The sequence below is a fragment of the Panulirus ornatus genome, chromosome 2, assembly GCF_036320965.1.
Source record: "Panulirus ornatus isolate Po-2019 chromosome 2, ASM3632096v1, whole genome shotgun sequence".
Taxonomy (NCBI): Eukaryota; Metazoa; Arthropoda; class Malacostraca; order Decapoda; family Palinuridae; genus Panulirus; species Panulirus ornatus.
Genome location: NC_092225.1, coordinates 30,707,918 through 30,732,959, shown reverse-complemented (window position 1 = coordinate 30,732,959; position 25,042 = coordinate 30,707,918). Strand labels below are relative to the sequence as shown.

Here is a 25,042-nt window from a genome sequence, read left to right as displayed (position 1 = left end):
CCTGAGTGCAAGAGAGTGAAGCATGCCTCCTGGGTCCTCCAGCATATCTACTTATCTTGTTTTTCAGTCGAGATGCACCTCAGCCACTTGTTTCAGCTTATCTTTCTGCTCTACCTTTCTTCAGCGTAATGAAATTTGTATTCACTCTTTGAGGCAGTTTAGTTCTGTTTGTTGTCGTGTTCCATGTATGATATTAGCTGAATATATATCTTATTGTGAAAGCCGCATTGAATCGGGGTCGAAGGCGAAACAGCTCTCATATTGCAGTCCATACATATTCCTGTGTTGTTCAGTAAATCTCTTGTGCTCGTTCAGTTGTTGATTTTCCTTGAAGAAGACTGAATTCACAGTGATACGACTGCGAAGTGAAAGTGAATCGAGAGAAATTTGCCTTTCCCCAGAAACGAGTATCTAACTTCTGCGTATGTGCACAGCATAAGAGGGTTCTTCATATCATCTTGAACCATGCTCAATCATAGCCTACAGTCTGTTAGTGACGGATCTCTGAGAAGGTAAATTATATAGTAAGGTTATAAACAAAAATGTCGCGCAGGTGGATGGAGACATTCCATTTTTATGTATTCATTGTTCACATTGTACGGACCTCTGTCATTTTATAACACATGATAATGACTACTAACACTGCATTAGCATATGGTACTTATACCAGTTAAAGCCGATTTTCATATGAATATATATTTGAATCGACAATAACACCCACTTGCTTCCCGCCACCATGGAATTCGTCTGGTACGGACAGCAAGACTCGTTCTACACAAGTGCGCACACACCTTCCCACTACGATTTTATAATGACTTTATCAATTATACTAGATATGAAAATTGTGGTCCAAAAATATTAGATTTGTATATAGATATTTCTTGGTGAATTAAAGCGTTATAGCTTACTTTTTGCATTATGTAATAGAGAGAGAGAGATAATATGTGAATGCGAAACTGCTAGCCACAGAGCTTACAGGTATCATGGCAGAGAGGGGACAGTGAAAACAAACCATTGCAGAGGAAGGGTATTAAGCTACAATGAGCAATTTTAACCCTGGTCCACGGGTTGTGACTATCTACAAAACTGATACAGGGTTTGGGTTCAACGTAAGGGGTCAGGTCAGCGAAGGAGGTCAGTGGAGGCCAATCAATGGGGAGTTGTATCCTCCTCTTCAACACGTCTCGGCGGTGCTGGAAGGAGGGGCAGCTGAACAGGCTGGTATACGGAAGGGCGATCGTATCCTGGAAGTGTAAGCAACACTTAGTTGTTCATTTACATACAGAGCAATTACTTGCATGAGCATATGATTAGACTGATTACACACACTTCGAATGGTATCTTAGTAACTTCCCTCAAAGGCTAATTACATACTTTGTCAATATATTTTTTCTCCTGAATGTTCTCTCACTGTTGGAAAGGATTTGTGTGAAGGAATTAAGTAAAACGTGATCGGAAATGAGGTAAAGGGCGAGTGCCTAGCATCTATTTTAATTGAGTGCTCCAGGGAAACTTGTTACTTAATATGGGATACAATTTGCTGTAAAGCTAAATTGAAGTATTCATCTTGATTAAGCCCAATTTTAGAAGTTTTATTCCTTTAGGTTTGCACTTTAGGGATTCTTTTTATAAGAGGGAAGAAATAAACTAATGCTGATCACCTTTTGTGAGGTCATTAAAGTTGGTGTGATGTATGGCATAGTAGGTTGGGCAATGTGGTAAATAGGTTGGGTTAATTTCATTAATGTGCAGCGTAAGGGTACTTTTAAAAACACTTTAAATATAATTGGTTTTATATTTTAATAATTGTATGCTGCATATGGAACAGTTATGAGAAATACTTGGTTTTTCTTTATCCTCTGGCCTTAGGTAATTTAATATTGGTGAGGGCTGAGACCCTCTGGAAAAAAGGAAGGTTAAGCATTTGATAAAGCACTAATTTAATTCTGCATCACTTGGATAATGAGTGATTTTTTTGTGCAATGCTAGTGTAAAGTTTACAGAAGACATTAACAGTTGCATAACATGGTTTAGAGCATTATATTTTGTTGTATGATATTGAATAAGGTGATAATAGTAATGGCTTTGTATATCATGAATACTGTGGGGATAGTCAGGTAAAGGTAGTTGAATAAAAAATCAGAACCTATGAAAACTTTACCTTAAGATAAACATCAAGAAAACCTATGAAGATCTCATTTAACCCCATCTTGTAGCCAAAATGTATGGGTAAAGTATAGTCCGTTAAATTGGATTGTTGTAAGGGACTTCAGAGTCTGTTATCTGTTGGTATTTGTCGCATTTGTACAATGCTCAGTCATGGGTGTGATATAAATTTTGATTAGAACAGTGAACATTAAGATAGATTTCGATTGCTAAGGAGGTTAGTGATGTTTTCATAATGTGTTGACTTTTTATGTGTATCACCTACTTTCACATTGATTAACCCCACTTCTTCCATAAAATACATAACCTTTACTACTTTAATCGTATATACTATCATTCAGTGAAATGCAATGCTCAGTATCATGCCCCGCAACTCTACATCCAAAGCTGTTAGTGGTGTGGAGCTGAACCAGATTTTTAAAACTTATTGTGAATGCAAGTGAATCATTTGTATATGTTGAGAAAATTTCAGAAAACTTCATCAAACTTCCCATAGTTAAAAAGATTTACCCTAGTTTTGGTGTTATGTGAAGAAAATATGACCAAGTTTACATTGATTTTGTTCACTGTTTGTGTACATCAGGATTTTGTATGCTCTAAATGTTTGCTTCGTTCCATCACATGCAGCCACTTTCAGCTAATTCCATGTAGCTTTCTTTGCCATGTGATGGGACACAACAGTTGCCATTAATGTTGGTATGTTTCAACTGTAACAATGAAAACTAAGATAAATATCTGTTTCTGTTGATTTGTAAAAGGTTTTCATTTATGGGTAAAATTGTAGTTTAGTGCCAGAATGTTATTACCATTGACCTTCACTGGATTTTCGTGGAATGGTATGGTTTACTATGGAGGGTAAAGACTGGCAGTGAATGATTTAGATTTTTTAAAATATATTTCTGTTAGGCTAATAGATAAGTCAGTTGTGGTTTTGAATATAAAGATGAGGGAAAACATTGGGTTCATGGAAAACTAAATGAGATATTCATAAAATTCATCAGAGTGTATGAAAACCTCACCAAACTTCCCTTAGCAGCCAAAATTTACCTTATTTTCAGTGTTATTTAAAAAAAAAAATTGTTTTATAGTCTATTTACTCCAGTTCTTTCCATTTTGTTCATTTTTATGCAGCAAATGCAAGAAGTGGTATAATTAAACCCATTTCATGATAAAGGTTCTTGACACTTGTTGTGGCTGTCCTTTTATCCAGTGTACTGTTCGTGTGTGGGATATTATCAAATATTCTAGAAGAAAATATTACTGTTAATTTGTGATTATGGTTAACTAGAACATAATTTTCTAAACAATTGATGTACAACTCAACTGGATTAATCCTTGTTCATGTCTGCCATTCATTGAAACTTGATATACGGGATGGAGAAGTGAATGCAAAAATTTATAACAGCCTCCATATACAATATGGGGCAATTAAAGGGACAAATGGCAATAAACTAGGTCAGGAGCAGAGAAGTTAAAAGTTTATGTTATGTTTGCTGATTGTTGGTATGTTAGGTGGCTGAGCTGATAAACCTGTCTCAATGAAATGCTGAATGAAATGAGTGAGCAAGAAAGTGCAGGAGCATTACATTTAGGTAATGTGGTAAGTGACTTGGAAAGAAAAAGTTTCAATGCAGTCACATTTACAGGAAAAAATAAATGCATAAGGAAGCACGCCCACTCTGCCTATAATTCCAATAAAAGTAAACTGAGGTTTCACCAGGATATTCAGTCTTGGAAGGCATTGTTTCAATGTAATTAGGTATATCTAGAGTATTATTAGAGGTTAGAAGATATTGATGTAATTTCATGTGTGGATTAGGTGTCTTATGAGGTTAGGCCTATCCCTCATCAGAGGGAATACATTAAACTGATACTTGATATGTCAGTAATTACTTTCTGTAGGTGTTTTGCATGCATTAAGAATGGGACTACCCAGTGCCACAGCCTATGGTATGACATGAGGAAGTGGACCTCATCCATTGCCATGTGACAGTCGTAACTAGACTCTATTCTTATGGCATTAAGTTGGATACAGTGGAACATTTGATCAGAGATACATATATGTTGCTTCATTGTGTTGATATGTGCCAATACATTATCAGTGAAGACTCATACTCCTTTAATTCCTTTTAATATTTTTCGTATAGTATGTTTAATCATTGCTGGTGAGTTAGGTAAATTGAATAGCAGCACGTGTTAGTATGTATGAGCTTCCAGGTGTACTAAATGCAGTTAACCTTATGAGTGTCAGGGTGTAGTGATATCTGGGAAATTCCTGTTATCACATCAAGCTTTGAAGAGGTTTGTGAAATTCCTGTTGCTATATTGTGCTCTGAAGAAGTTTTTGACATTGTAAGTATCACCTGATCACGCATTTGCTTAGAGCCAAACCATATGTCGGAATTAATATACTTATCATCTCCACATATGTGGATTTTTTCCCCCCTTCTTTTACATTATAGCTATAAGACCACAGGTGATGTGGACTTTTCAGTAGCCCCCCCCCCATATTATGCCTATTTTGAAAAACAGGATTGAATGGCTTTTGAGTTCTGAGGTTTGGTCTCATACTGAATGGTGACTGCCAAGTGAGCCCTGATAAGATTCCATTATAGCTGCAATAGCATTATTTATGAAAATAGACTGTGGATTAGTTTTTGGTTCTCAGTTGAAAGATTCATATTTGTTTTAATGCCCACTATTGTCCCTGTGCATCATAACTGGTTTGTGTTTTTATTATTATTATTTTACATTGCAGAAATGGTGTGAATGTAGAGGGTGCTGAACATCGTTATGTTGTAGAGCTTATTAAACAAGGAGGTGATGTGCTCAAGCTAACTGTGATCTCTGTTTCCCGAAAGGTAAGCAGTGTAGGTGTTAGTTCATTCTTTTGCCAAGGTTCATAACTTCTCAGTACATCTTTCATTGGAAATAGTAAATAGTTGCTGCAAGTAACAAGTATCCTAGGCTTTATCAGTAAACTGCTGATTCCAGCAGAAGCTTTTCTGTAGAAAATTTTGAATTGATTTTGATACGTGTAACACGTCACTGGTTTCTCTCTTTACTTTATTATAAGCATTTCATACTTGAGTAAGTTCTACATAAACTATTGTGCTTTACCAATGTTTCTTTCTGAAATATTTTGATTGTGAAGGTGTGTTTCACACACAGTCTTCCTTGTACCTTTCCTTCCTACTTTTCACATTACCAGTGTTAATTTTCATATTTTTTAATTTTTTGTCACTGCTTTGTTGTACAGCTTTTGAATTTTTTGTTTTATATTCTTACAGCTAATAATAGATGTATCATGTACATGTTTAGAACTTGTAATACAATTTTTACAGTAGGTATGTTCTTCATTGCAGGAAGCAGAGAGGTTAGAACCAAGTGAGGAAACCTCGGGATTTTCGTATATTGACTATAGCGAGAAACGTTCACTTCCAATATCAATCCCTGACTACTCCTACATAGAATCTAGCGGAGAAAAATATGTTGTGTTTAATATCTACATGGCTGGCCGTCATCTGTGTGCTCGAAGATATAGAGAATTCTCAAATCTACACAATAATTTAAAGAGAGAGTTCATGGATTTCAACTTTCCTAAATTACCGGGGAAATGGCCTTTTTCGTAAGTGGAATTGTTTTGATTGTCTTTTTCTTTAATTGAAATTTAAGGGAGAATGAGCTATGGATGAAAAGGTAAGGAATAATTAGAATCATCAAGCCCAAAATTCATATGAGGTAGGAATTTTAAAGACATATTTAGATAGTTGTTCCTGCGAGTCCTTGGAATCCACTAGTTAGATGACATCAGATTACAAGCCAAAGATTCAGTAAGTGTACCATTTCTTATTTGAGGATAGTTATTGAAGACTTACAGAATACCTTCTTTACACTGGAGTGATGTTGTTCTTCAGAATTCCTCATAATATTATTTAGAAAAAGTATGATGCTCAACATACTAATAGACATTGTTTTCTCAAACATGTGCTCTTGATACACCTAATTTTGTTTTAAAATGTAAGCCTTTGACTCACCTTGCAGATCTAGCTTTTGAGTCACTAAAAATTGGGTCTTGAGAAGACTTCAGTTATTTTTTTTTTTTTTTTTTTCGCTGTCTCCCGCGTTTGCGAGGTAGCGCAAGGAAACAGACGAAAGAAATGGCCCAACCCACCCCCATACACATGTATATACATACGTCCACACACGCAAATATACATACCTACACAGCTTTCCATAGTTTACCCCAGACGCTTCACATGCCCCGATTCAATCCACTGACAGCACGTCAACCCCGGTACACCACATCGCTCCAATTCACTCTATTCCTTGCCCTCCTTTCACCCTCCTGCATGTTCAGGCCCCGATCACACAAAATCTTTTTCACTCCATCTTTCCACCTCCAATTTGGTCTCCCTCTTCTCCTCGTTCCCTCCACCTCCGACACATATATCCTCTTGGTCAATCTTTCCTCACTCATTCTCTCCATGTGCCCAAACCATTTCAAAACACCCTCTTCTGCTCTCTCAACCACGCTCTTTTTATTTCCACACATCTCTCTTACCCTTACGTTACTTACTCGATCAAACCACCTCACACCACACATAGTCCTCAAACATCTCATTTCCAGCACATCCATCCTCCTGCGCACAACTCTATCCATAGCCCACGCCTCGCAACCATACAACATTGTTGGAACCACTATTCCTTCAAACATACCCATTTTTGCTTTCCGAGATAATGTTCTCGACTTCCACACATTCTTCAAGGCTCCCAGAATTTTCGCCCCCTCCCAACCCTATGATTCACTTCCGCTTCCATGGTTCCATCCTCTGCCAAATCCACTCCCAGATATCTAAAACACTTCACTTCCTCCAGTTTTTCTCCATTCAAACTTACCTCCCAGTTGACTTGGTCCTCAATTCTGCTGTACCTAATAACCTTGCTCTTATTCACATTTACTCTCAACTTTCTTCTTTCACACACTTTACCAAACTCAGTCACCAGCTTCTGCAGTTTCTCACATGAATCAGCCACCAGCGCTGTATCATCAGCGAACAACAACTGACTCACTTCCCAAGCTCTCTCATCCCCAACAGACTTCATACTTGCCCCTCTTTCCAAAACTCTTGCATTCACCTCCCTAACAACCCCATCCATAAACAAATTAAACAACCATGGAGACATCACACACCTTTGCTGCAAACCTACACTTACTGAGAACCAATCACTTTCCTCTCTTCCTACACGTACACATGCCTTACATCCTGGATTAAAACTTTTCACTGCTGCTAACAACTTGCCTCCCACACCATATATTCTTAATACCTTCCACAGAGCATCTCTATCAACTCTATCATATGCCTTCTCCAGATCCATAAATGCTACATGCAAATCCATTTGCTTTTCTAAGTATTTTTCACATACATTCCTCAAACCAACACCTGATCCACACATACTCTACCGCTTTTGAAACCACACTGCTCTTCCCCAATCTCTTGCTCTGTACATGCCTTCACCCTCTCAGTCAATACCCTCCCATATAATTTCCCAGGAATGCTCAACAAACTTATACCTCTGTAATTTGAGCACTCACCTTTGTGAGTTATATCTGTTATATCAAGGAAATAAATGGCGCAAGAGGAGAGCTATGATGACTAATCATTTTTCAATTATATGTTTGTTTGCTTTTATTTTATTTTACTGTTTTTGTATTCCTCCACAGATTGTCAGAACAGCAGCTAGATGGGCGGCGTCGAGGTTTGGAATTGTATCTTGAGAAAGTTTGTGCTGTAAGAGTGATAGCGGAATCTGATATCATGCAAGATTTCCTTAATGATTCTGATGATCACCAAGTGAGTTACACAACTTTTTAGAAAGTTCCCTCATTTAGTCCTCATTTTTGTATAAGTAATTTGAGTTATTTGGTTCTTTCAATGATGTCATTAGAAATTATATTTGGCCTTTCTCCTTTTGATATTTAAATTTGTTTGATTATATTTTCACTTTCTTGGCATCATCTACTTTTTGTGCACCTGTAATGTGGATGTGCACCACAGTTGCTTGCTGCACCTTCTTTGTAATGTTCTGGACAATCGAATTGTTAAGATTTCTGTATTGAATTGAGAGTGAAGGACATAAAAAAAAACTTTGTGGTAATGCTTAGTCCAAGTGCAAAAGCATGACAAAGTAAACCCATTTATCCCAATAATTTTTTCAGCTCTCAAGAAATGTTTTCTATTTGAATTACTGCACTTAAGAGAACTTTGTCAGTATCCTGCATAACTGGTCTTAACATCTGGCCTTATTGGCAGGTAACAAGCAAGTCATGAATATCATTATTTCCTAGTTAACCTGTGAAGGTGTTTATTATGTTTGGAAACTTTGAAGTTGAAATGAAGAATGTATGTATAAAGGTAATGGAAATTTTCTTGTATGTCCATTGGATTACAGATTGCTTTCAGTTTATGAAAGATGAATCTTTATGTTTAGTTTCATGACGTTTAAAAATCAGCTAATAAAGCAGGAGAACTTGCAGGTGCCCTTGTCAGTTTTATGTGATTTTTGAGATTTGAAGATGAACTTTCTGTTTGCAAGTAAAAGTAGCCATACAACAAGCTACCTTTATCTTAGCTTGAATTTGCTCACCATGATCTGGGGTTAGAAATATTTTGCCATTTTTAGTAGTTGACTTCTACTAGAAGAAACTGAATTAAGAATGTATTTTCATAGGGCAACAGTATTCGAGTGGACCTGAAGGTATTGCTGCCAGACAAGAGTGTGCTGACTGTTACTCAAGCGAAGAATGTTTTTGCTCATCAGGTTTATCAAGCTGTGGTGGAAAAAATAAACATTCCCCCAGAGACTGCCAAATGTTTTGCGCTTTTTGAAATTGTAGAATATAATTTTGGTGAGTATCTTTTACCTTGAATTATGTTTTCAGAGCAGAAATGAAATGTATGATGTTGGTAAGTGACTTTGAAGAATAATGAATCATAATTTTTCAGCATAAAAGATCCTGCAGTTTATGCTATTGATATGTTATCATAGGAGATGATATAGAGAGTCACTTGGTTGAAGGCAGATTATTTTTCCCCAGATATTTTTTCTTTTAATTTTTTGTACGTTTGTTTACAACCTCCTATTTTGTTTTCTCATATCGTTTCTTTCATCTTTCTTGTTTGTCTGTCTTGTTCATTATGTGCTAATGTTTATTTCTGTGTCTTCAATAGCTCTATACAAAGCTTTGTTTCACCATGATTTCAGCCTGAGAGCTATCGAGTGGATATCTATTGTATGTTAAAGGGCTGCATTAGCATGAAATTCAAATTGTCTGTGCTTTAAAAAGGTTGTGTCTTTCTGTCTGTCTGCATGCACACTGAGGAAGTTTCTGGATATACAATAAGTAACAAATGTACATAGTTGTAGACATGTCCGGGAAGTTGCCAGATGTATGACAAGTAATCCCCATACACAGTTACCTATATTCTCTCCATGTCTTGGCTAGATAGATATTGCTGGCTGTTGGGATGATATAATTTTAAGATATATTTTGTTGAGTGGGAAGGTTGTGCCAGCAGTATAGGAGGTACAGAGAGGTAAAATGGCAGGGATGAATGATTGGAACTACTGAAGAATGCTATTACAAATGTTCTGGTTCAGGTCTGCAAACACCTGAAGAACTCTGGCAGATTTCTTCATTCTTTTTCTTATCCTGTTTTCCTCTCACCTTAGATGGCCGTGACTGGGGCATGTTTTGCCCATCCTATGTCAGTTACAGTAAAAAAAAAATTGAACTAGCTAACGTGTTGCTTATATGTAAACTTTAATTACGTTGATTTATGTAAACCATAGAAAGGTCTGTGGGGAATGGATGTGGAAAGGGAACTGTGGTTTTGGAGCATTACATATGACAGTTAGAGATTGATTGTGAGCAAATGTGGCCTTTTTTTTGTCTTTTCCTGGCACTACCTCGTTGTGTGTGTGTGTTGGGGGAGGCCATTTCCTGTGTGGCGGGGTAGCGACGGAATGGATGAAGGCAGCAAGTATGAATATGTACATGTGTACATATTCCCTCTAAGGCCCAGTTCTCTGTTCTTAACGCTACCTCGCTAACGCGGGAAATGGCAAATAGTATGAAAAAAAAAAATGTATGTATATATATATATATATATATTTTCCCTGGGGATAGGGGAGAAAGAATACTTCCCACGTATTCCCTGCGTGTCGTAGAAGGCGACTAAAAGGGGAGGGAGCGGGGGGCTGGAAATCCTCCCCTCTCGTTTTTTTTTAATTTTCCAAAAGAAGGAACAGAGAATTGGGCCAGGTGAGGGTATTCCCTCAAAGGCCCAGTCCTCTGTTCTGAACGCTACCTCGCTAATGCGGGAAATGGCGAATAGTTTGAAAGAAAGAAAATATATATATATATATATATATATATATATATATATATATATATATATATATATATTAAGAATATATGGTGTGGGAGGCAAGTTGTTAGAAGCAGTGAAAAGTTTTTATCGAGGATGTAAGGCATGTGTACGTGTAGGAAGAGAGGAAAGTGATTGGTTCTCAGTGAATGTAGGTTTGCGGCAGGGGTGTGTGATGTCTCCATGGTTGTTTAATTTGTTTATGGATGGGGTTGTTAGGGAGGTAAATGCAAGAGTCTTGGAAAGAGGGGCAAGTATGAAGTCTGTTGGGGATGAGAGAGCTTGGGAAGTGAGTCAGTTGTTGTTCGCTGATGATACAGCGCTGGTGGCGGATTCATGTGAGAAACTGCAGAAGCTGGTGACGGAGTTTGGTAAAGTGTGTGGAAGAAGAAAGTTAAGAGTAAATGTGAATAAGAGCAAGGTTATTAGGTACAGTAGGGTTGAGGGTCAAGTCAATTGGGAGGTGAGTTTGAATGGAGAAAAACTGGAGGAAGTGAAGTGTTTTAGATATCTGGGAGTGGATCTGTCAGCGGATGGAACCATGGAAGCGGAAGTGGATCATAGGGTGGGGGAGGGGGCGAAAATTTTGGGAGCCTTGAAAAATGTGTGGAAGTCGAGAACATTATCCCGGAAAGCAAAAATGGGTATGTTTGAAGGAATAGTGGTTCCAACAATGTTGTATGGTTGCGAGGCGTGGGCTATGGATAGAGTTGTGCGCAGGAGGATGGATGTGCTGGAAATGAGATGTTTGAGGACAATGTGTGGTGTGAGGTGGTTTGATCGAGTAAGTAACGTAAGGGTAAGAGAGATGTGTGGAAATAAAAAGAGCGTGGTTGAGAGAGCAGAAGAGGGTGTTTTGAAATGGTTTGGGCACATGGAGAGAATGAGTGAGGAAAGATTGACCAAGAGGATATATGTGTCGGAGGTGGAGGGAACGAGGAGAAGAGGGAGACCAAATTGGAGGTGGAAAGATGGAGTGAAAAGGATTTTGTGTGATCGGGGCCTGAACATGCAGGAGGGTGAAAGGAGGGCAAGGAATAGAGTGAATTGGAGCGATGTGGTATACAGGGGTTGACGTGCTGTCAGTGGATTGAATCAAGGCATGTGAAGCGTCCGGGGTGAACCATGGAAGGCTGTGTAGGTATGTATATTTGCGGGTGTGGACGTGTGTATGTACATGTGTATGGGGGGGGTTGGGCCATTTCTTTCGTCTGTTTCCTTGCGCTACCTCGCAAACGCGGGAGACAGCGACGAGGTATAAAAAAAATATATATATATATATATATATATATATATATATATATATATATATATATATATATATATCTGCATGTGAATATGTGCATTTATGTATATATGCATGTATACGAGTGATTGCGCTATTCTTCGTCTGTTTCCTTGCGCTACCTCACTGATGTGGGAAACATTATAAAGTATAATAATAATAGTAATATACATGTGTTTGGGGGAATGGTGGTTCCAGCAGTGTTTTGTGGTTGTGGGGTGTGGGATATAGATAGGGTTGTGCCATTTCATGTGTGGTGGGGTGGCGACAGGAATGGCTGAGGGCAGCAAGTATGAATATGTACATGTGTATATATGTATTTGTCTGTGTATGTGTATGTATGCATACATTGAAATGTATAGGTATGTATATGTGCATGTGTGGTGGGGTGGTGACAGGAATGGCTGAGGGCAGCAAATATGAATATGTACATGTGTATATATGTATTTGTCCATGTATGTATATATGTATGTGTACATTGAAATGTATAGGTATGGATATGTGCATGTGTGGGCATGTATGTATATACATGTGTATGTGGGTGGGTTGGGCCATTCTTTCATTTGTTTCCTTGTGCTACCTAGCTTACGCGGGAGACAGTGACAAAGTATAATAAATACATAAATAAACGTGTATGTTGGTGGGTTGGGCCATTCTTTTGTCTGTTTCTTTGTGCTACCTCGCAAACACAGGAGACAGTGAATAAGTATAATAAAAAAAATATAGTAATTAGAGTGCAGTTGGTATATTCATTGGTCATGGTATACCTAATATTCTGCAATTGGTGAACCTTATTTTCATTCTTCTTTCATACATGTTCACTAGTTCCTGCATATAAAACATTTGACTTGGAGGATAAAATATCCTCATTTGGCTCTTTTCTCTGCTCCCCCTTTTGGGAAGTAATGTAGGAGGGTGATTCTCAGCCCCCAACTCCTACCCCTTTTAGTCACCTTGTGACTACAGGAGATATGTGGGTAGTATTCTTTCTCTCCATCCCCTATAATTCTTGGAAATATATTCTCTGGCTGGGTTATGCATGACATCATACATAACTTTTGACTCCATTCTTAGTGATGTATTTACATAATGATTTCTTTTGTTTTGTAGAACGAAAAATTAGTGATGATGAATTCCCTCATAACTTATACATCCAGAACTACAGCACAGCAACAGCAACATGCTTGTGTATTCATCGATGGATCTTTAATCCACACAGAGAGGTAAGACTTCTTCAGCTGTATTTTTTGTTCTTAAGACTAAAAATTTTACTTATCTGAATGATTTTAAGTAAGATTGAGCAACAGAGAATGTGAAAGTGAAAATGTAAGATGTCACCAATACAAATCACACAGAATTGGAGTAGACATCTTTAGACATCTTACAGTGATACACTTGGTATTATGCTCTTCTTTACATGTATGCTTAGAACATTATTGTCATACATAAATGTAGAAATGTGTGTAAAACTTTTATGGAACTGGAAAATAGAATTAAGATACTGGGAAAGCACAACTTAAGACATGCAGGAGCTTAGAGCTGATTCTGAGGCTGAAATAAATTATGAAGCAGATGAACTGAAGCCTATTTAAGATGAATAAAATAACGAGAAAAGGTTTGATTCAGAGACTGAAGGAAACCACAGAGATAAAACTCATTTTGAAGAGGAACCAAGGTGTAAAGGATACAGAAGATTCTTAAGCAGATAGGCAGAGCAAATTACTGAGTAGGATTACCAAAGATTGCATGCAGTCAGACACAAGATACTAGATGAAGGAGACCAAAAAGAGAAAAAAATTGAAGAGGAAATAAGGTATGGGGATAATGAAGATTACGAAGCAGATAGGCAAAGCATAGCACAGATAGAATTTTTGAAAAGGCAGGCTGTGTGTACAGTTGGAAATGGAAAGTTAGTTGAAGTTTATGGTACAATGGATGGGAGACTTAAGAGAGCACAAGCAGTTAAAGACTGCTGTAAAACAACAAAAACAGATATTGCACCAGCTAAAGGACAAGAAGGAGGATATTGCAGGAGATAACAGGAAGGTTATTAGATGTAAATTAGTGATCTTTGGACTGAAAGAACATCTTCCTAACAAGGAAGAAGAAAAAGCTAGGAACAGGTGAAAGCTGAAGTTACTGGATGCAGTGATTTGGGAGTTGCAAGTCAAGAAGTAAAGGAAGTCAAAAGAATGAGGGCATACTGGCTAGATGGTATGAAAAGGCCACTAAGGGTAACATTCAGCATGTAAATATGTAGTCAGCAGGTGTTGAGGCAGATACAAAATTGCCAGAAGGGAGGTGCTCAAAGTAGAGTGTTAAGAGTTACAAGGCAAGAGAGGAGAGGGAGAATGCTAAAGAAAATTGGAAGAAGGTCAGAAATGAGAGGGATTGAATTCATGCCAGGGGAGGAACATCACAGGGCACAAAACTAATTTGTAGCAAGTGCCATAAACTGGAAGTTCTGTATACAAATGCAGTATGAGTGGCTAATGTATGCAACTAGAATTGAAGAGCATGTCAAGGATAGCAATCCCAGTACCACTAGAGTGGTTGAGACTAAACTCAAGAGAACTAAAGTCTAAATTAATTTGCCCATAGGGATACATTATATCAAGAAGGGTAATGGTGGAGGGGATTGGCCCATTTGATAAGGAAAACATGAAATTCTTGGAGATGATAATAGATGGTACATTCAATAATAATGAAACTTGTGGGAAAACAGTGGTCACTGATGCTGTTAGTGCAAAACCCTCTAAGGATCTACAACTCGGAGCAGATGTATGTTGATAACATTATAGATGGTTAGGGATACAGAGACTTTCCCTTAATGAAGATGGTATATTACTGATAATTTCTTCCTTTCATATGTGTTTGGTGTTCCCATGCTAGCAAGATTGCATCAGGAACATGTGAATAAGCCATAAGTGGAAAAAATACTTGTTTGGTTCATTCCTGTGGTGAAAGCCTTGCATAAAATGAAGTATGGGAAAGTAGGAGTGGATGGCATTAAAGTTGAATTTCTTAAGAAAGGGGATGATTGTGTTGTTGATTGGTTAGTTAGGATCTTCTTTGTATGTATGCATTTACTTTTCTTTCTTGTAAGTGCTCCCCATAATGGCAATTTTATCAGAGGGTTAAGGTTTGTCATTTATTTGTTGGCTTTAGGTTAAAGCTAGTCAGTGTGTGATGTCAAGGTCCTGGGCCATCAGTAATTCTAAAAACCGTGATAAACTTGAATGGTAAAAGTACTATATTGTACTTCTGGTTAAAAGCAGATTTTCCTTAAAAGTATTGTTAATCTAGTTACCTTTTTTTCAGCTTCGACTCTGTGGCTCAGATGATATTGCACATACATGGTTGTTCTGGACAGCTGTTGAGGATGTCAACCGAGGCCATATTAAACCAACAGACCAGCTTTACCAGTTAAAAGCACTGCAAGATGTGGCTCGTAAAGAACAGTATCTACAGGTTAGTTTATATAGTGAAGACTGTCTGCAGTATTAATATTTAATATCAGCATAGTTCAAATCACCCATCACTATAACCCGGTCTCGTGCATCAAAACCACTAACACACTCATTCAGCTGCTCCCAAAACACTTGCCTCTCATGATCTTTCTTCTCATGCCCAGGTGCATATGCACCAATAATCACCCATCTCTCTCCATCAACTTTCAGTTTTACCCATATTAATCGAGAATTTACTTTCTTACATTCTATCACATACTCCCACAACTCCTGTTTCAGGAGTAATGTGGCAGTTAAGGGAATAATTAGTATACATGGGGTGTTCAGTGTTGTAAATGGAAATGGTGAAGAGCTTGTAGATTTATGTGCTGAAAAAGGACTGATGATTGGGAATACCTGGTTTAAAAAGCGAGATATACATAAGTATACTTATGTAAGTAGGAGAGATGGCCAGAGAGCGTTATTGGATTACGTGTTAATTGACAGGCGCGCGAGAGAGACTTTTGGATGTTAATGTGCTGAGAGGTGCAACTGGAGGGATGTCTGATCATTATCTTGTGGAGGCTAAGTTGAAGATTTGTATGGGTTTTCAGAAAAGAAGAGTGAATGTTGGGGTGAAGAGGGTGGTGAGAGTAAGTGAGCTTGGGAAGGAGACTTGTGTGAGGAAGTACCAGGAGAGACTGAGTACAGAATGGAAAAAGGTGAGAACAATGGAAGTAAGGGGAGTGGGGGAGGAATGGGATGTATTTAGGGAATCAGTGATGGATTGCACAAAAGATGCTTGTGGCATGAGAAGAGTGGGAGGTGGGTTGATTAGAAAGGGTAGTGAGTGGTGGGATGAAGAAGTAAGAGTATTAGTGAAAGAGAAGAGAGAGGCATTTGGATGATTTTTGCAGGGAAAAAATGCAATTGAGTGGGAGATGTATAAAAGAAAGAGACAGGAGGTCAAGAGAAAGGTGCAAGAGGTGAAAAAAAGGGCAAATGAGAGTTGGGGTGAGAGAGTATCATTAAATTTTAGGGAGAATAAAAAGATGTTCTGGAAGGAGGTAAATAAAGTGCGTAAGACAAGGGAGCAAATGGGAACTTCAGTGAAGGGCGCAAATGGGGAGGTGATAACAAGTAGTGGTGATGTGAGAAGGAGATGGAGTGAGTATTTTGAAGGTTTGTTGAATGTGTTTGATGATAGAGTGGCAGATATAGGGTGTTTTGGTCGAGGTGGTGTGCAAAGTGAGAGGGTTAGGGAAAATGATTTGGTAAACAGAGAAGAGGTAGTAAAAGCTTTGCGGAAGATGAAAGCCAGCAAGGCAGCAGGTTTGGATGGTATTGCAGTGGAATTTATTAAAAAAGGGGGTGACTGTATTGTTGACTGGTTGGTAAGGTTATTTAATGTATGTATGACTCATGGTGAGGTGCCTGAGGATTGGCGGAATGCGTGCATAGTGCCATTGTACAAAGGCAAAGGGGATAAGAGTGAGTGCTCAAATTACAGAGGTATAAGTTTGTTGAGTATTCCTGGTAAATTATATGGGAGGATATTGATTGAGAGGGTGAAGGCATGTACAGAGCATCAGATTGGGGAAGAGCAGTGTGGTTTCAGAAGTGGTAGAGGATGTGTGGATCAGGTGTTTGCTTTGAAGAATGTATGTGAGAAATACTTAGAAAAGCAAATGGATTTGTATGTAGCATTTATGGATCTGGAGAAGGCATATGATAAGAGTTGATAGAGATGCTCTGTGGAAGGTATTAAGAATATATGGTGTGGGAGGCAAGTTGTTAGAAGCAGTGAAAAGTTTTTATCGAGGATGTAAGGCATGTGTACGTGTAGGAAGAGAGGAAAGTGATTGGTTCTCAGTGAATGTAGGTTTGCGGCAGGGGTGTGTGATGTCTCCATGGTTGTTTAATTTGTTTATGGATGGGGTTGTTAGGGAGGTGAATGCAAGAGTTTTGGAAAGAGGGGCAAGTATGAAGTCTGTTGGGGATGAGAGAGCTTGGGAAGTGAGTCAGTTGTTGTTCGCTGATGATACAGCGCTGGTGGCTGATTCATGTGAGAAAGTGCAGAAGCTGGTGACTGAGTTTGATAAAGTGTGTGAAAGAAGAAAGTTAAGAGTAAATGTGAATAAGAGCAAGGTTATTAGGTACAGTAGGGTTGAGGGTCAAGTCAATTGGGAGGTGAGTTTGAATGGAGAAAAACTGGAGGAAGTGAAGTGTTTTAGATATCTGGGAGTGGATCTGGCAGTGGATGGAACCATGGAAGCGGAAGTGGATCATAGGGTGGGGGAGGGGGCGAAAATTCTGGGGGCCTTGAAGAATGTGTGGAAGTCGAGAACATTATCTCAGAAAGCAAAAATGGGTATGTTTGAAGGAATAGTGGTTCCAACAATGTTGTATGGTTGCGAGGCGTGGGCTATGGATAGAGTTGTGCGCAGGAGGATGGATGTGCTGGAAATGAGATGTTTGAGGACAATGTGTGGTGTGAGGTGGTTTGATCGAGTAAGTAACGTAAGGGTAAGAGAGATGTGTGGAAATAAAAAGAGCGTGGTTGAGAGAGCAGAAGAGGGTGTTTTGAAATGGTTTGGGCACATGGAGAGAATGAGTGAGGAAAGATTGACCAAGAGGATAAATGTGTCAGAGGTGGAGGGAACGAGGAGAAGAGGGAGACCAAATTGGAGGTGGAAAGATGGAGTGAAAAAGATTTTGTGTGATCGGGGCCTGAACATGCAGGAGGGTGAAAGGAGGGCAAGGAATAGAGTGAATTGGAGCGATGTGGTATACCGGGGTTGACGTGCTGTCAGTGGATTGAATCAAGGCATGTGAAGCGTCTGGGGTAACCATGGAAAGCTGTGTAGGTATGTATATTTGCGTGTGTGGACGTATGTATATACATGTGTATGGGGGTGGGTTGGGCCATTTCTTTCGTCTGTTTCCTTGCGCTACCTCGCAAACGCGGGAGACAGCGACAAAGCAAAAAAAAAAAAAAAAAAAAATCAGCATAGTATTGTAGTTTAACTCAGAAATGCTTCTTACTTGAAAAAAGAGCAAGAATAAAAGTTGTGAAGATACACAAATTACAGTTTACAGTATATGTGTAAAATACATGCATATAACATCATCATGATAACATTCAACAGGTATATCCTGAAAGGCAAATATTGGCTGGAGAGGAGTTGATATCATACTGTACATCCCATCCCTATTTCAGCATTATAAATGTTGGAGAAAAATGTAGCTTAGACATTGAAGCCTATTGATACAGTGGTTAAATTGATGAGAACTGCTATTGACGTTTGTGTAAATAAATTATACATTTCCTTTTTTCCATAGCCAGAGGTTGAACCATTATGTGACATTCATTTTTTTCATTCATTTCAAGCTAGAAGTTTCAGTTTTCTAAATTGTTTCTTACATTTTTATATGTATATATATATGTATGTGTGTGTGTGTGTATATGTGCGTATGTATGTGTATGTGTGTGTATGTGTATATGTATATATATATGTATATTATCCCTGGGGATAGGGGTGAAAGAATACTTCCCACGTATTCCTCGCGTGTCGTAGAAAGCGACTAGAGGGGATGGGAGCGGGGGGCCAGAAATCCTCCCCTCCTTGTATTAACTTTCTAAAATGGGAAACAGAAGAAGGAGTCACGCGGGGAGTGCTCATCCTCCTCGAAGGCTCAGAGTGGGGTGCCTAAATGTGTGTGGATGTAACCAAGATGTGAAAAAAGGAGAGATAGGTAGTATGTTTGAGGAAAGGAACCTGGATGTTTTGGCTCTGAGTGAAACGAAGCTCAAGGGTAAAGGGGAAGAGTGGTTTGGGAATGTCTGGGGAGTAAAGTCAGGGGTTAGTGAGAGGACAAGAGCAAGGGAAGGAGTAGCAATACTCCTGAAACAGGAGTTGTGGGAGTATGTGATAGAGTGTAAGAAAGTAAATTCTCGATTAATATGGGTAAAACTCAAAGTTGATGGAGAGAGGTGGGTGATTATTGGTGCTTATGCACCTGGGCATGAGAAGAAAGATCAAGAGAGGCAAGTGTTTTGGGAGCAGCTGAATGAGTGTGTTAGTGGTTTTGATGCACGAGACCGGGTTATAGTGATGGGTGATTTGAATGCAAAGGTGAGTAATGTGGCAGTTGAGGGAATAATTGGTATACATGGGGTGTTCAGTGTTGTAAATGGAAATGGTGAAGAGCTTGTAGATTTATGTGCTGAAAAAGGACTGATGATTGGGAATACCTGGTTTAAAAAGCGAGATATACATAAGTATACTTATGTAAGTAGGAGAGATGGCCAGAGAGCGTTATTGGATTACGTGTTAATTGACAGGCGTGCGAAAGAGAGACTTTTGGATGTTAATGTGCTGAGAGGTGCAACTGGAGGGATGTCTGATCATTATCTTGTGGAGGCTAAGGTGAAGATTTGTATGGGTTTTCAGAAAAGAAGAGTGAATGTTGGGATGAAGAGGGTGGTGAGAGTAAGTGAGCTTGAGAAGGAGACCTGTGTGAGGAAGTACCAGGAGAGACTGAGTACAGAATGAAAAAAGGTGAGAACAATGGAAGTAAGGGGAGTGGGGGAGGAATGGGATGTATTTAGGGAATCAGTGATGGATTGCGCAAAAGATGCTTGTGGCATGAGAAGAGTGGGAGGTGGGTTGATTAGAAAGGGTAGTGAGTGGTGGGATGAAGAAGTAAGAGTATTAGTGAAAGAGAAGAGAGAGGCATTTGGACGATTTTTGCAGGGAAAAAATGCAATTGAGTGGGAGATATATAAAAGAAAGAGACAGGAGGTCAAGAGAAAGGTGCAAGAGGTGAAAAAAAGGGCAAATGAGAGTTGGGGTGAGAGAGTATCATTAAATTTTAGGGAGAATAAAAAGATGTTCTGGAAGGAGGTAAATAAAGTGCGTAAGACAAGGGAGCAAATGGGAACTTCAGTGAAGGGCGCAAATGGGGAGGTGATAACAAGTAGTGGTGATGTGAGAAGGAGATGGAGTGAGTATTTCGAAGGTTTGTTGAATGTGTTTGATGATAGAGTGGCAGATATAGGGTGTTTTGGTCGAGGTGGTGTGCAAAGTGAGAGGGTTAGGGAAAATGATTTGGTAAACAGAGAAGAGGTAGTGAAAGCTTTGGAAGATGAAAGCCGGCAAGGCAGCAGGTTTGGATGGTATTGCAGTGGAATTTATTAAAAAAGGGGGTGACTGTATTGTTGACTGGTTGGTAAGGTTATTTAATGTATGTATGACTCATGGTGAGGTGCCTGAGGATTGGCGGAATGCGTGCATAGTGCCATTGTACAAAGGCAAAGGGGATAAGAGTGAGTGCTCAAATTACAGAGGTATAAGTTTGTTGAGTATTCCTGGTAAATTATATGGGAGGGTATTGATTGAGAGGGTGAAGGCATGTACAGAGCATCAGATTGGGGAAGAGCAGTGTGGTTTGAGGAAGTGGTAGAGGATGTGTGGATCAGGTGTTTGCTTTGAAGAATGTATGTGAGAAATACTTAGAAAAGCAAATGGATTTGTATGTAGCATTTATGGATCTGGAGAAGGCATATGATAGAGTTGATAGAGATGCTCTGTGGAAGGTATTAAGAATATATGGTGTGGGAGGCAAGTTGTTAGAAGCAGTGAAAAGTTTTTATCGAGGATGTAAGGCATGTGTACGTGTAGGAAGAGAGGAAAGTGATTGGTTCTCAGTGAATGTAGGTTTGCGGCAGGGGTGTGTGATGTCTCCATGGTTGTTTAATTTGTTTATGGATGGGGTTGTTAGGGAGGTGAATGCAAGAGTTTTGGAAAGAGGGGCAAGTATGAAGTCTGTTGGGGATGAGAGAGCTTGGGAAGTGAGTCAGTTGTTGTTCGCTGATGATACAGCGCTGGTGGCTGATTCATGTGAGAAACTGCAGAAGCTGGTGACTGAGTTTGGTAAAGTGTGTGAAAGAAGAAAGTTAAGAGTAAATGTGAATAAGAGCAAGGTTATTAGGTACAGTAGGGTTGAGGGTCAAGTCAATTGGGAGGTAAGTTTGAATGGAGAAAAACTGGAGGAAGTAATGTGTTTTAGATATCTGGGAGTGGATCTGGCAACGGATGGAACCATGGAAGCGGAAGTGAATCATAGGGTGGGGGAGGGGGCAAAAATCCTGGGAGCCTTGAAGAATGTGTGGAAGTCGAGAACATCTCGGAAAGCAAAAATGGGTATGTTTGAAGGAATAGTGGTTCCAACAATGTTGTATGGTTGCGAGGCGTGGGCTATGGATAGAGTTGTGCGCAGGAGGGTGGATGTGCTGGAAATGAGATGTTTGAGGACAATGTGTGGTGTGAGGTGGTTTGATCGAGTAAGTAATGTAAGGGTAAGAGAGATGTGTGGAAATAAAAAGAGCGTGGTTGAGAGAGCAGAAGAGGGTGTTTTGAAATGGTTTGGGCACATGGAGAGAATGATTGAGGAAAGATTGACCAAGAGGATATATGTGTCGGAGGTGGAGGGAACGAGGGGAAGTGGGAGACCAAATTGGAGGTGGAAAGATGGAGTGAAAAAATTTTGAGTGATTGGGGCCTGAACATGCAGGAGGGTGAAAGGCGGGCAAGGAATAGAGTGAATTGGATCGATGTGGTATACCGGGGTTGACGTGCTGTCAATGGATTGAATCAGGGCATGTGAAGCGTCTGGGGTAAACCATGGAAAGTTGTGTGGGGCCTGGATGTGGAAAGGGAGCTTTGGTTTCGGGCATTATTGCGTGACAGCTGGAGACTGAGTGTGAACGAATGGGGCCTTTGTTGTCTTTTCCTAGTGCTACCTCGCACACATGAGGGGGGAGGGGGATGGTATTCCATGTGTGGCGAAGTGGCGATGGGAATGAATAGGGGCAGGCAGTGTGAATTGTGTGCATGGATATATATGTATGTGTCTGTGTGTGTATATATATGTGTACATTGAGATGTATAGTTATGTATATTTGCGTGTGTGTGTGTACATTGTGTATGGGGGTGGGTTGTGCCATTTCTTTCGTCTGTTTCCTTGCGCTACCTCGCAAACACGGGAGACAGCGACAAAGCAAAGTAAATAATAATAAAAAAAATATATATATATAATGTAAACAGATTTATATACTCATAAGTAATATATATATATGGACATGGCAGCAAATGGAACCATGAAAACGGAAGTGAGTCATAGGTTGGTTAAGGGAGCAAAAGAATTTATATGTTATCTGGATAGATGGGTCTTGGAATTCCCAAATAACAAACAATTAAGTATAAAAAAAGAAACAATAATGGCTTTCCTCTTTCAACAGCAATCTCCATTTTGAGACAATTCTTTGTCAAGTGAGGATTGGTCGTACTGCACTATGTTGATCCAAGGTCATTTACTTGAGAGGAAACTTGTCTTGAAGTCAATTATGAATATATGATTAGAATGGAAAAAATAAGAATATTGTTGAAATTTTAGACATTAGTGTTAATGATAATATTTTATTGTTCTCACCTTTTCTTGTGTTAGTGAGGTAGCATCTGTTAATGATAATATATTGATTACTTTTCTAAAGGAAGCCAAAGTATATACTTTTATATGAATAATTTTAAGTTTTTTGGTAATTTTTTCTTCCTAAAAGGTGCTGAATAACCATTAGCTTTTGGCACTTCATAAAATTCCACAGTCAGTTTGTACAAAATTACGTACAGAAAAATTATAGGTAAGATAAATGTACAGGATTATTTTAGGGATGACACATCACAGAAGCTCTCAGAGCTAATATTAATATTATTCATTCAGTTTAACTTCTACCTTACATGCTTGAGAACGCATTATTTTCTTTTAACATTACAGGTTGTTCGGGGATGTGAAGGCTATGGTGATATTGTTTTCCCTCATTGTCCTTGTGATTCCCGCAAGAAGGGTCATGTTGTTGCATATGTGGGATATAAATCATTCAGGTTGCAAGCTTGTAAAGAAGATGGAACATTACAGGTATGTTAAGGGTAGTGCATCTCTCACAGTTAATTGGGCACCAAGACATTATAAATACTATTTCACACCTTTTTGCACACTTCTTTTTCACATGAAGTAATTTCTCTAATGTATTTCTTCATACTGCTAGATGTTCCCAACTTGAGTTATAAATTCATGAATTGAATTGTCCATGTCAAAAAATATAAAATGGTGATAATTTACATAAAATTTAAATAAATACCCTATACCTCACAGTAATAATGGAACTCATTTATTCTGAAGTAGGTATAGTTGATAAAACATCACGTTAAGCAACATCTAATGAAAAAATGCACATTTAAGTAGTTCTTCAGTTCATAAATATGAGTGATGGTATGTTGAATTATAAATTAAATAGTATGTGTTAGAGCTCATTCATAAGTACAGATTTTGTAGGTTGAGCTTCTAGTGTACATCATCATTTATTTGATAACCCACGATGACCAGTGGCTGGTAAACTGGTTAATATGGGTTTATTACTAAGGTAACGGCTAGTCTTTTGGCAGACATCTAGTGCAAACAACTGTTATCTCTGACATGAGTTTGCTACATATCCAGCCATCCTGCCATTTCTACCATTCTTGCGGCTCTAGCCTTAACTGAGGGATCTTGATACATTTCTGTATTTAAGTCCATTCCAGATTTCAAGCAGTGCTAAGTAAAGTGATTCAGATTACAGTAATATTGGTGCAGAATAGCTGTAAGTCTGAGGAGAATTTAAATCTTCAGCTAACACTGATTAATGCCTTATGAATACAACTAAACCTTTACCCCTTTTATTCAGTCACAGCTGCACTTTAATACAGTAATTTGTACCTACACTTTCTCACTTCATGTGTGTTTGTCACTTACTCTTTTAATTTTCAGATGTTCTTAAATAGAACAGATATAATAATAAATTGCTATAGTAATTTAAGACCAGATTTAAAAATGAATTGATTAGTAAAGTTGACAGCACTCTAGGGCATTCTATTTGAACCAGGGAAATTTCCTCTTCCAAATCGTATTAAACCCCAAAAACTTGGCACAAAATATCCAAAATGTATTTCATTCAGGGGACCCCCTTTCGCATTTTACCTCCTCCTCCACCTTACTTGTATCTAATAAACTTTCATGAGCTGTAAACCCCAAAATCTAAAAAAAAAGAAAAAAAAAATCGAGGGTAGCTATACTGCCTGGAGTTCCTCTCTGGTTAGCTGCTGTTGCTGTATTTAACTATTTCAGTTACATTTCACGGCCTAAAAAAATGGTCTGTTGCCAGTAGCTTTTCTTCGTGTTTGAAAAATGCTTTGTGTTTTGTACATTATCTCACACTTTTGATTTTCATTCATTTGGATTTCTTTCTACCATTCTTTTAACAAAATGTGTTTCTTAGAATCAACAGTGAATGAGATGTTTGCTCTGATGACTTTTTTTTCCTCTATTAGTAAATTATCTAATGCTTTAATTGTACTTTTTAGACAGTAAGACTGCTGATGAAATTTTGACTGCTCAAAACAATCTGACATATATTTTTCAGACCCAAGTAATTGACTTTGCATGGTCAACAGTCGAGAAGTTTGAGGTGGATGATGAAGCAATGGCTTTTTGTTTTCTGTACAGGCAGACAGAAGAACTAATAAGATGGGTTAAAATATTCACACCTTATGTAAGTTATTATGGTTATCCTTTTCTCATTTATGGAGTACCCCATTCCAGACATAAATATAAAA

At 38.6% G+C, this 25,042-nt stretch overlaps 1 protein-coding gene across 2 annotated transcripts in view; it reads left to right on the top strand.

The window, feature by feature from the left end:
* Positions 1 to 306: 306 nt before the first annotated feature.
* The window catches only part of Snx27 (sorting nexin 27), a 29,600-nt gene continuing 4,864 nt past the window's right edge, over positions 307 to 25,042 (top strand). Inside the window, exons 1-9 of one of the 2 annotated variants that reach the window (XM_071674268.1) lie at positions 307 to 512; positions 4,925 to 5,027; positions 5,532 to 5,794; positions 7,892 to 8,021; positions 8,899 to 9,076; positions 12,994 to 13,106; positions 15,205 to 15,354; positions 23,169 to 23,309; positions 24,850 to 24,978. In XM_071674268.1, the coding sequence (XP_071530369.1) occupies positions 466 to 512; positions 4,925 to 5,027; positions 5,532 to 5,794; positions 7,892 to 8,021; positions 8,899 to 9,076; positions 12,994 to 13,106; positions 15,205 to 15,354; positions 23,169 to 23,309; positions 24,850 to 24,978 (1,254 nt within the window). In that variant the 5' untranslated portion in view covers positions 307 to 465. Of the gene's footprint in view, positions 513 to 964; positions 1,253 to 4,924; positions 5,028 to 5,531; positions 5,795 to 7,891; positions 8,022 to 8,898; positions 9,077 to 12,993; positions 13,107 to 15,204; positions 15,355 to 23,168; positions 23,310 to 24,849; positions 24,979 to 25,042 lie in introns of those variants that run through there. The other variant, XM_071674258.1, reaches the window with a different exon arrangement.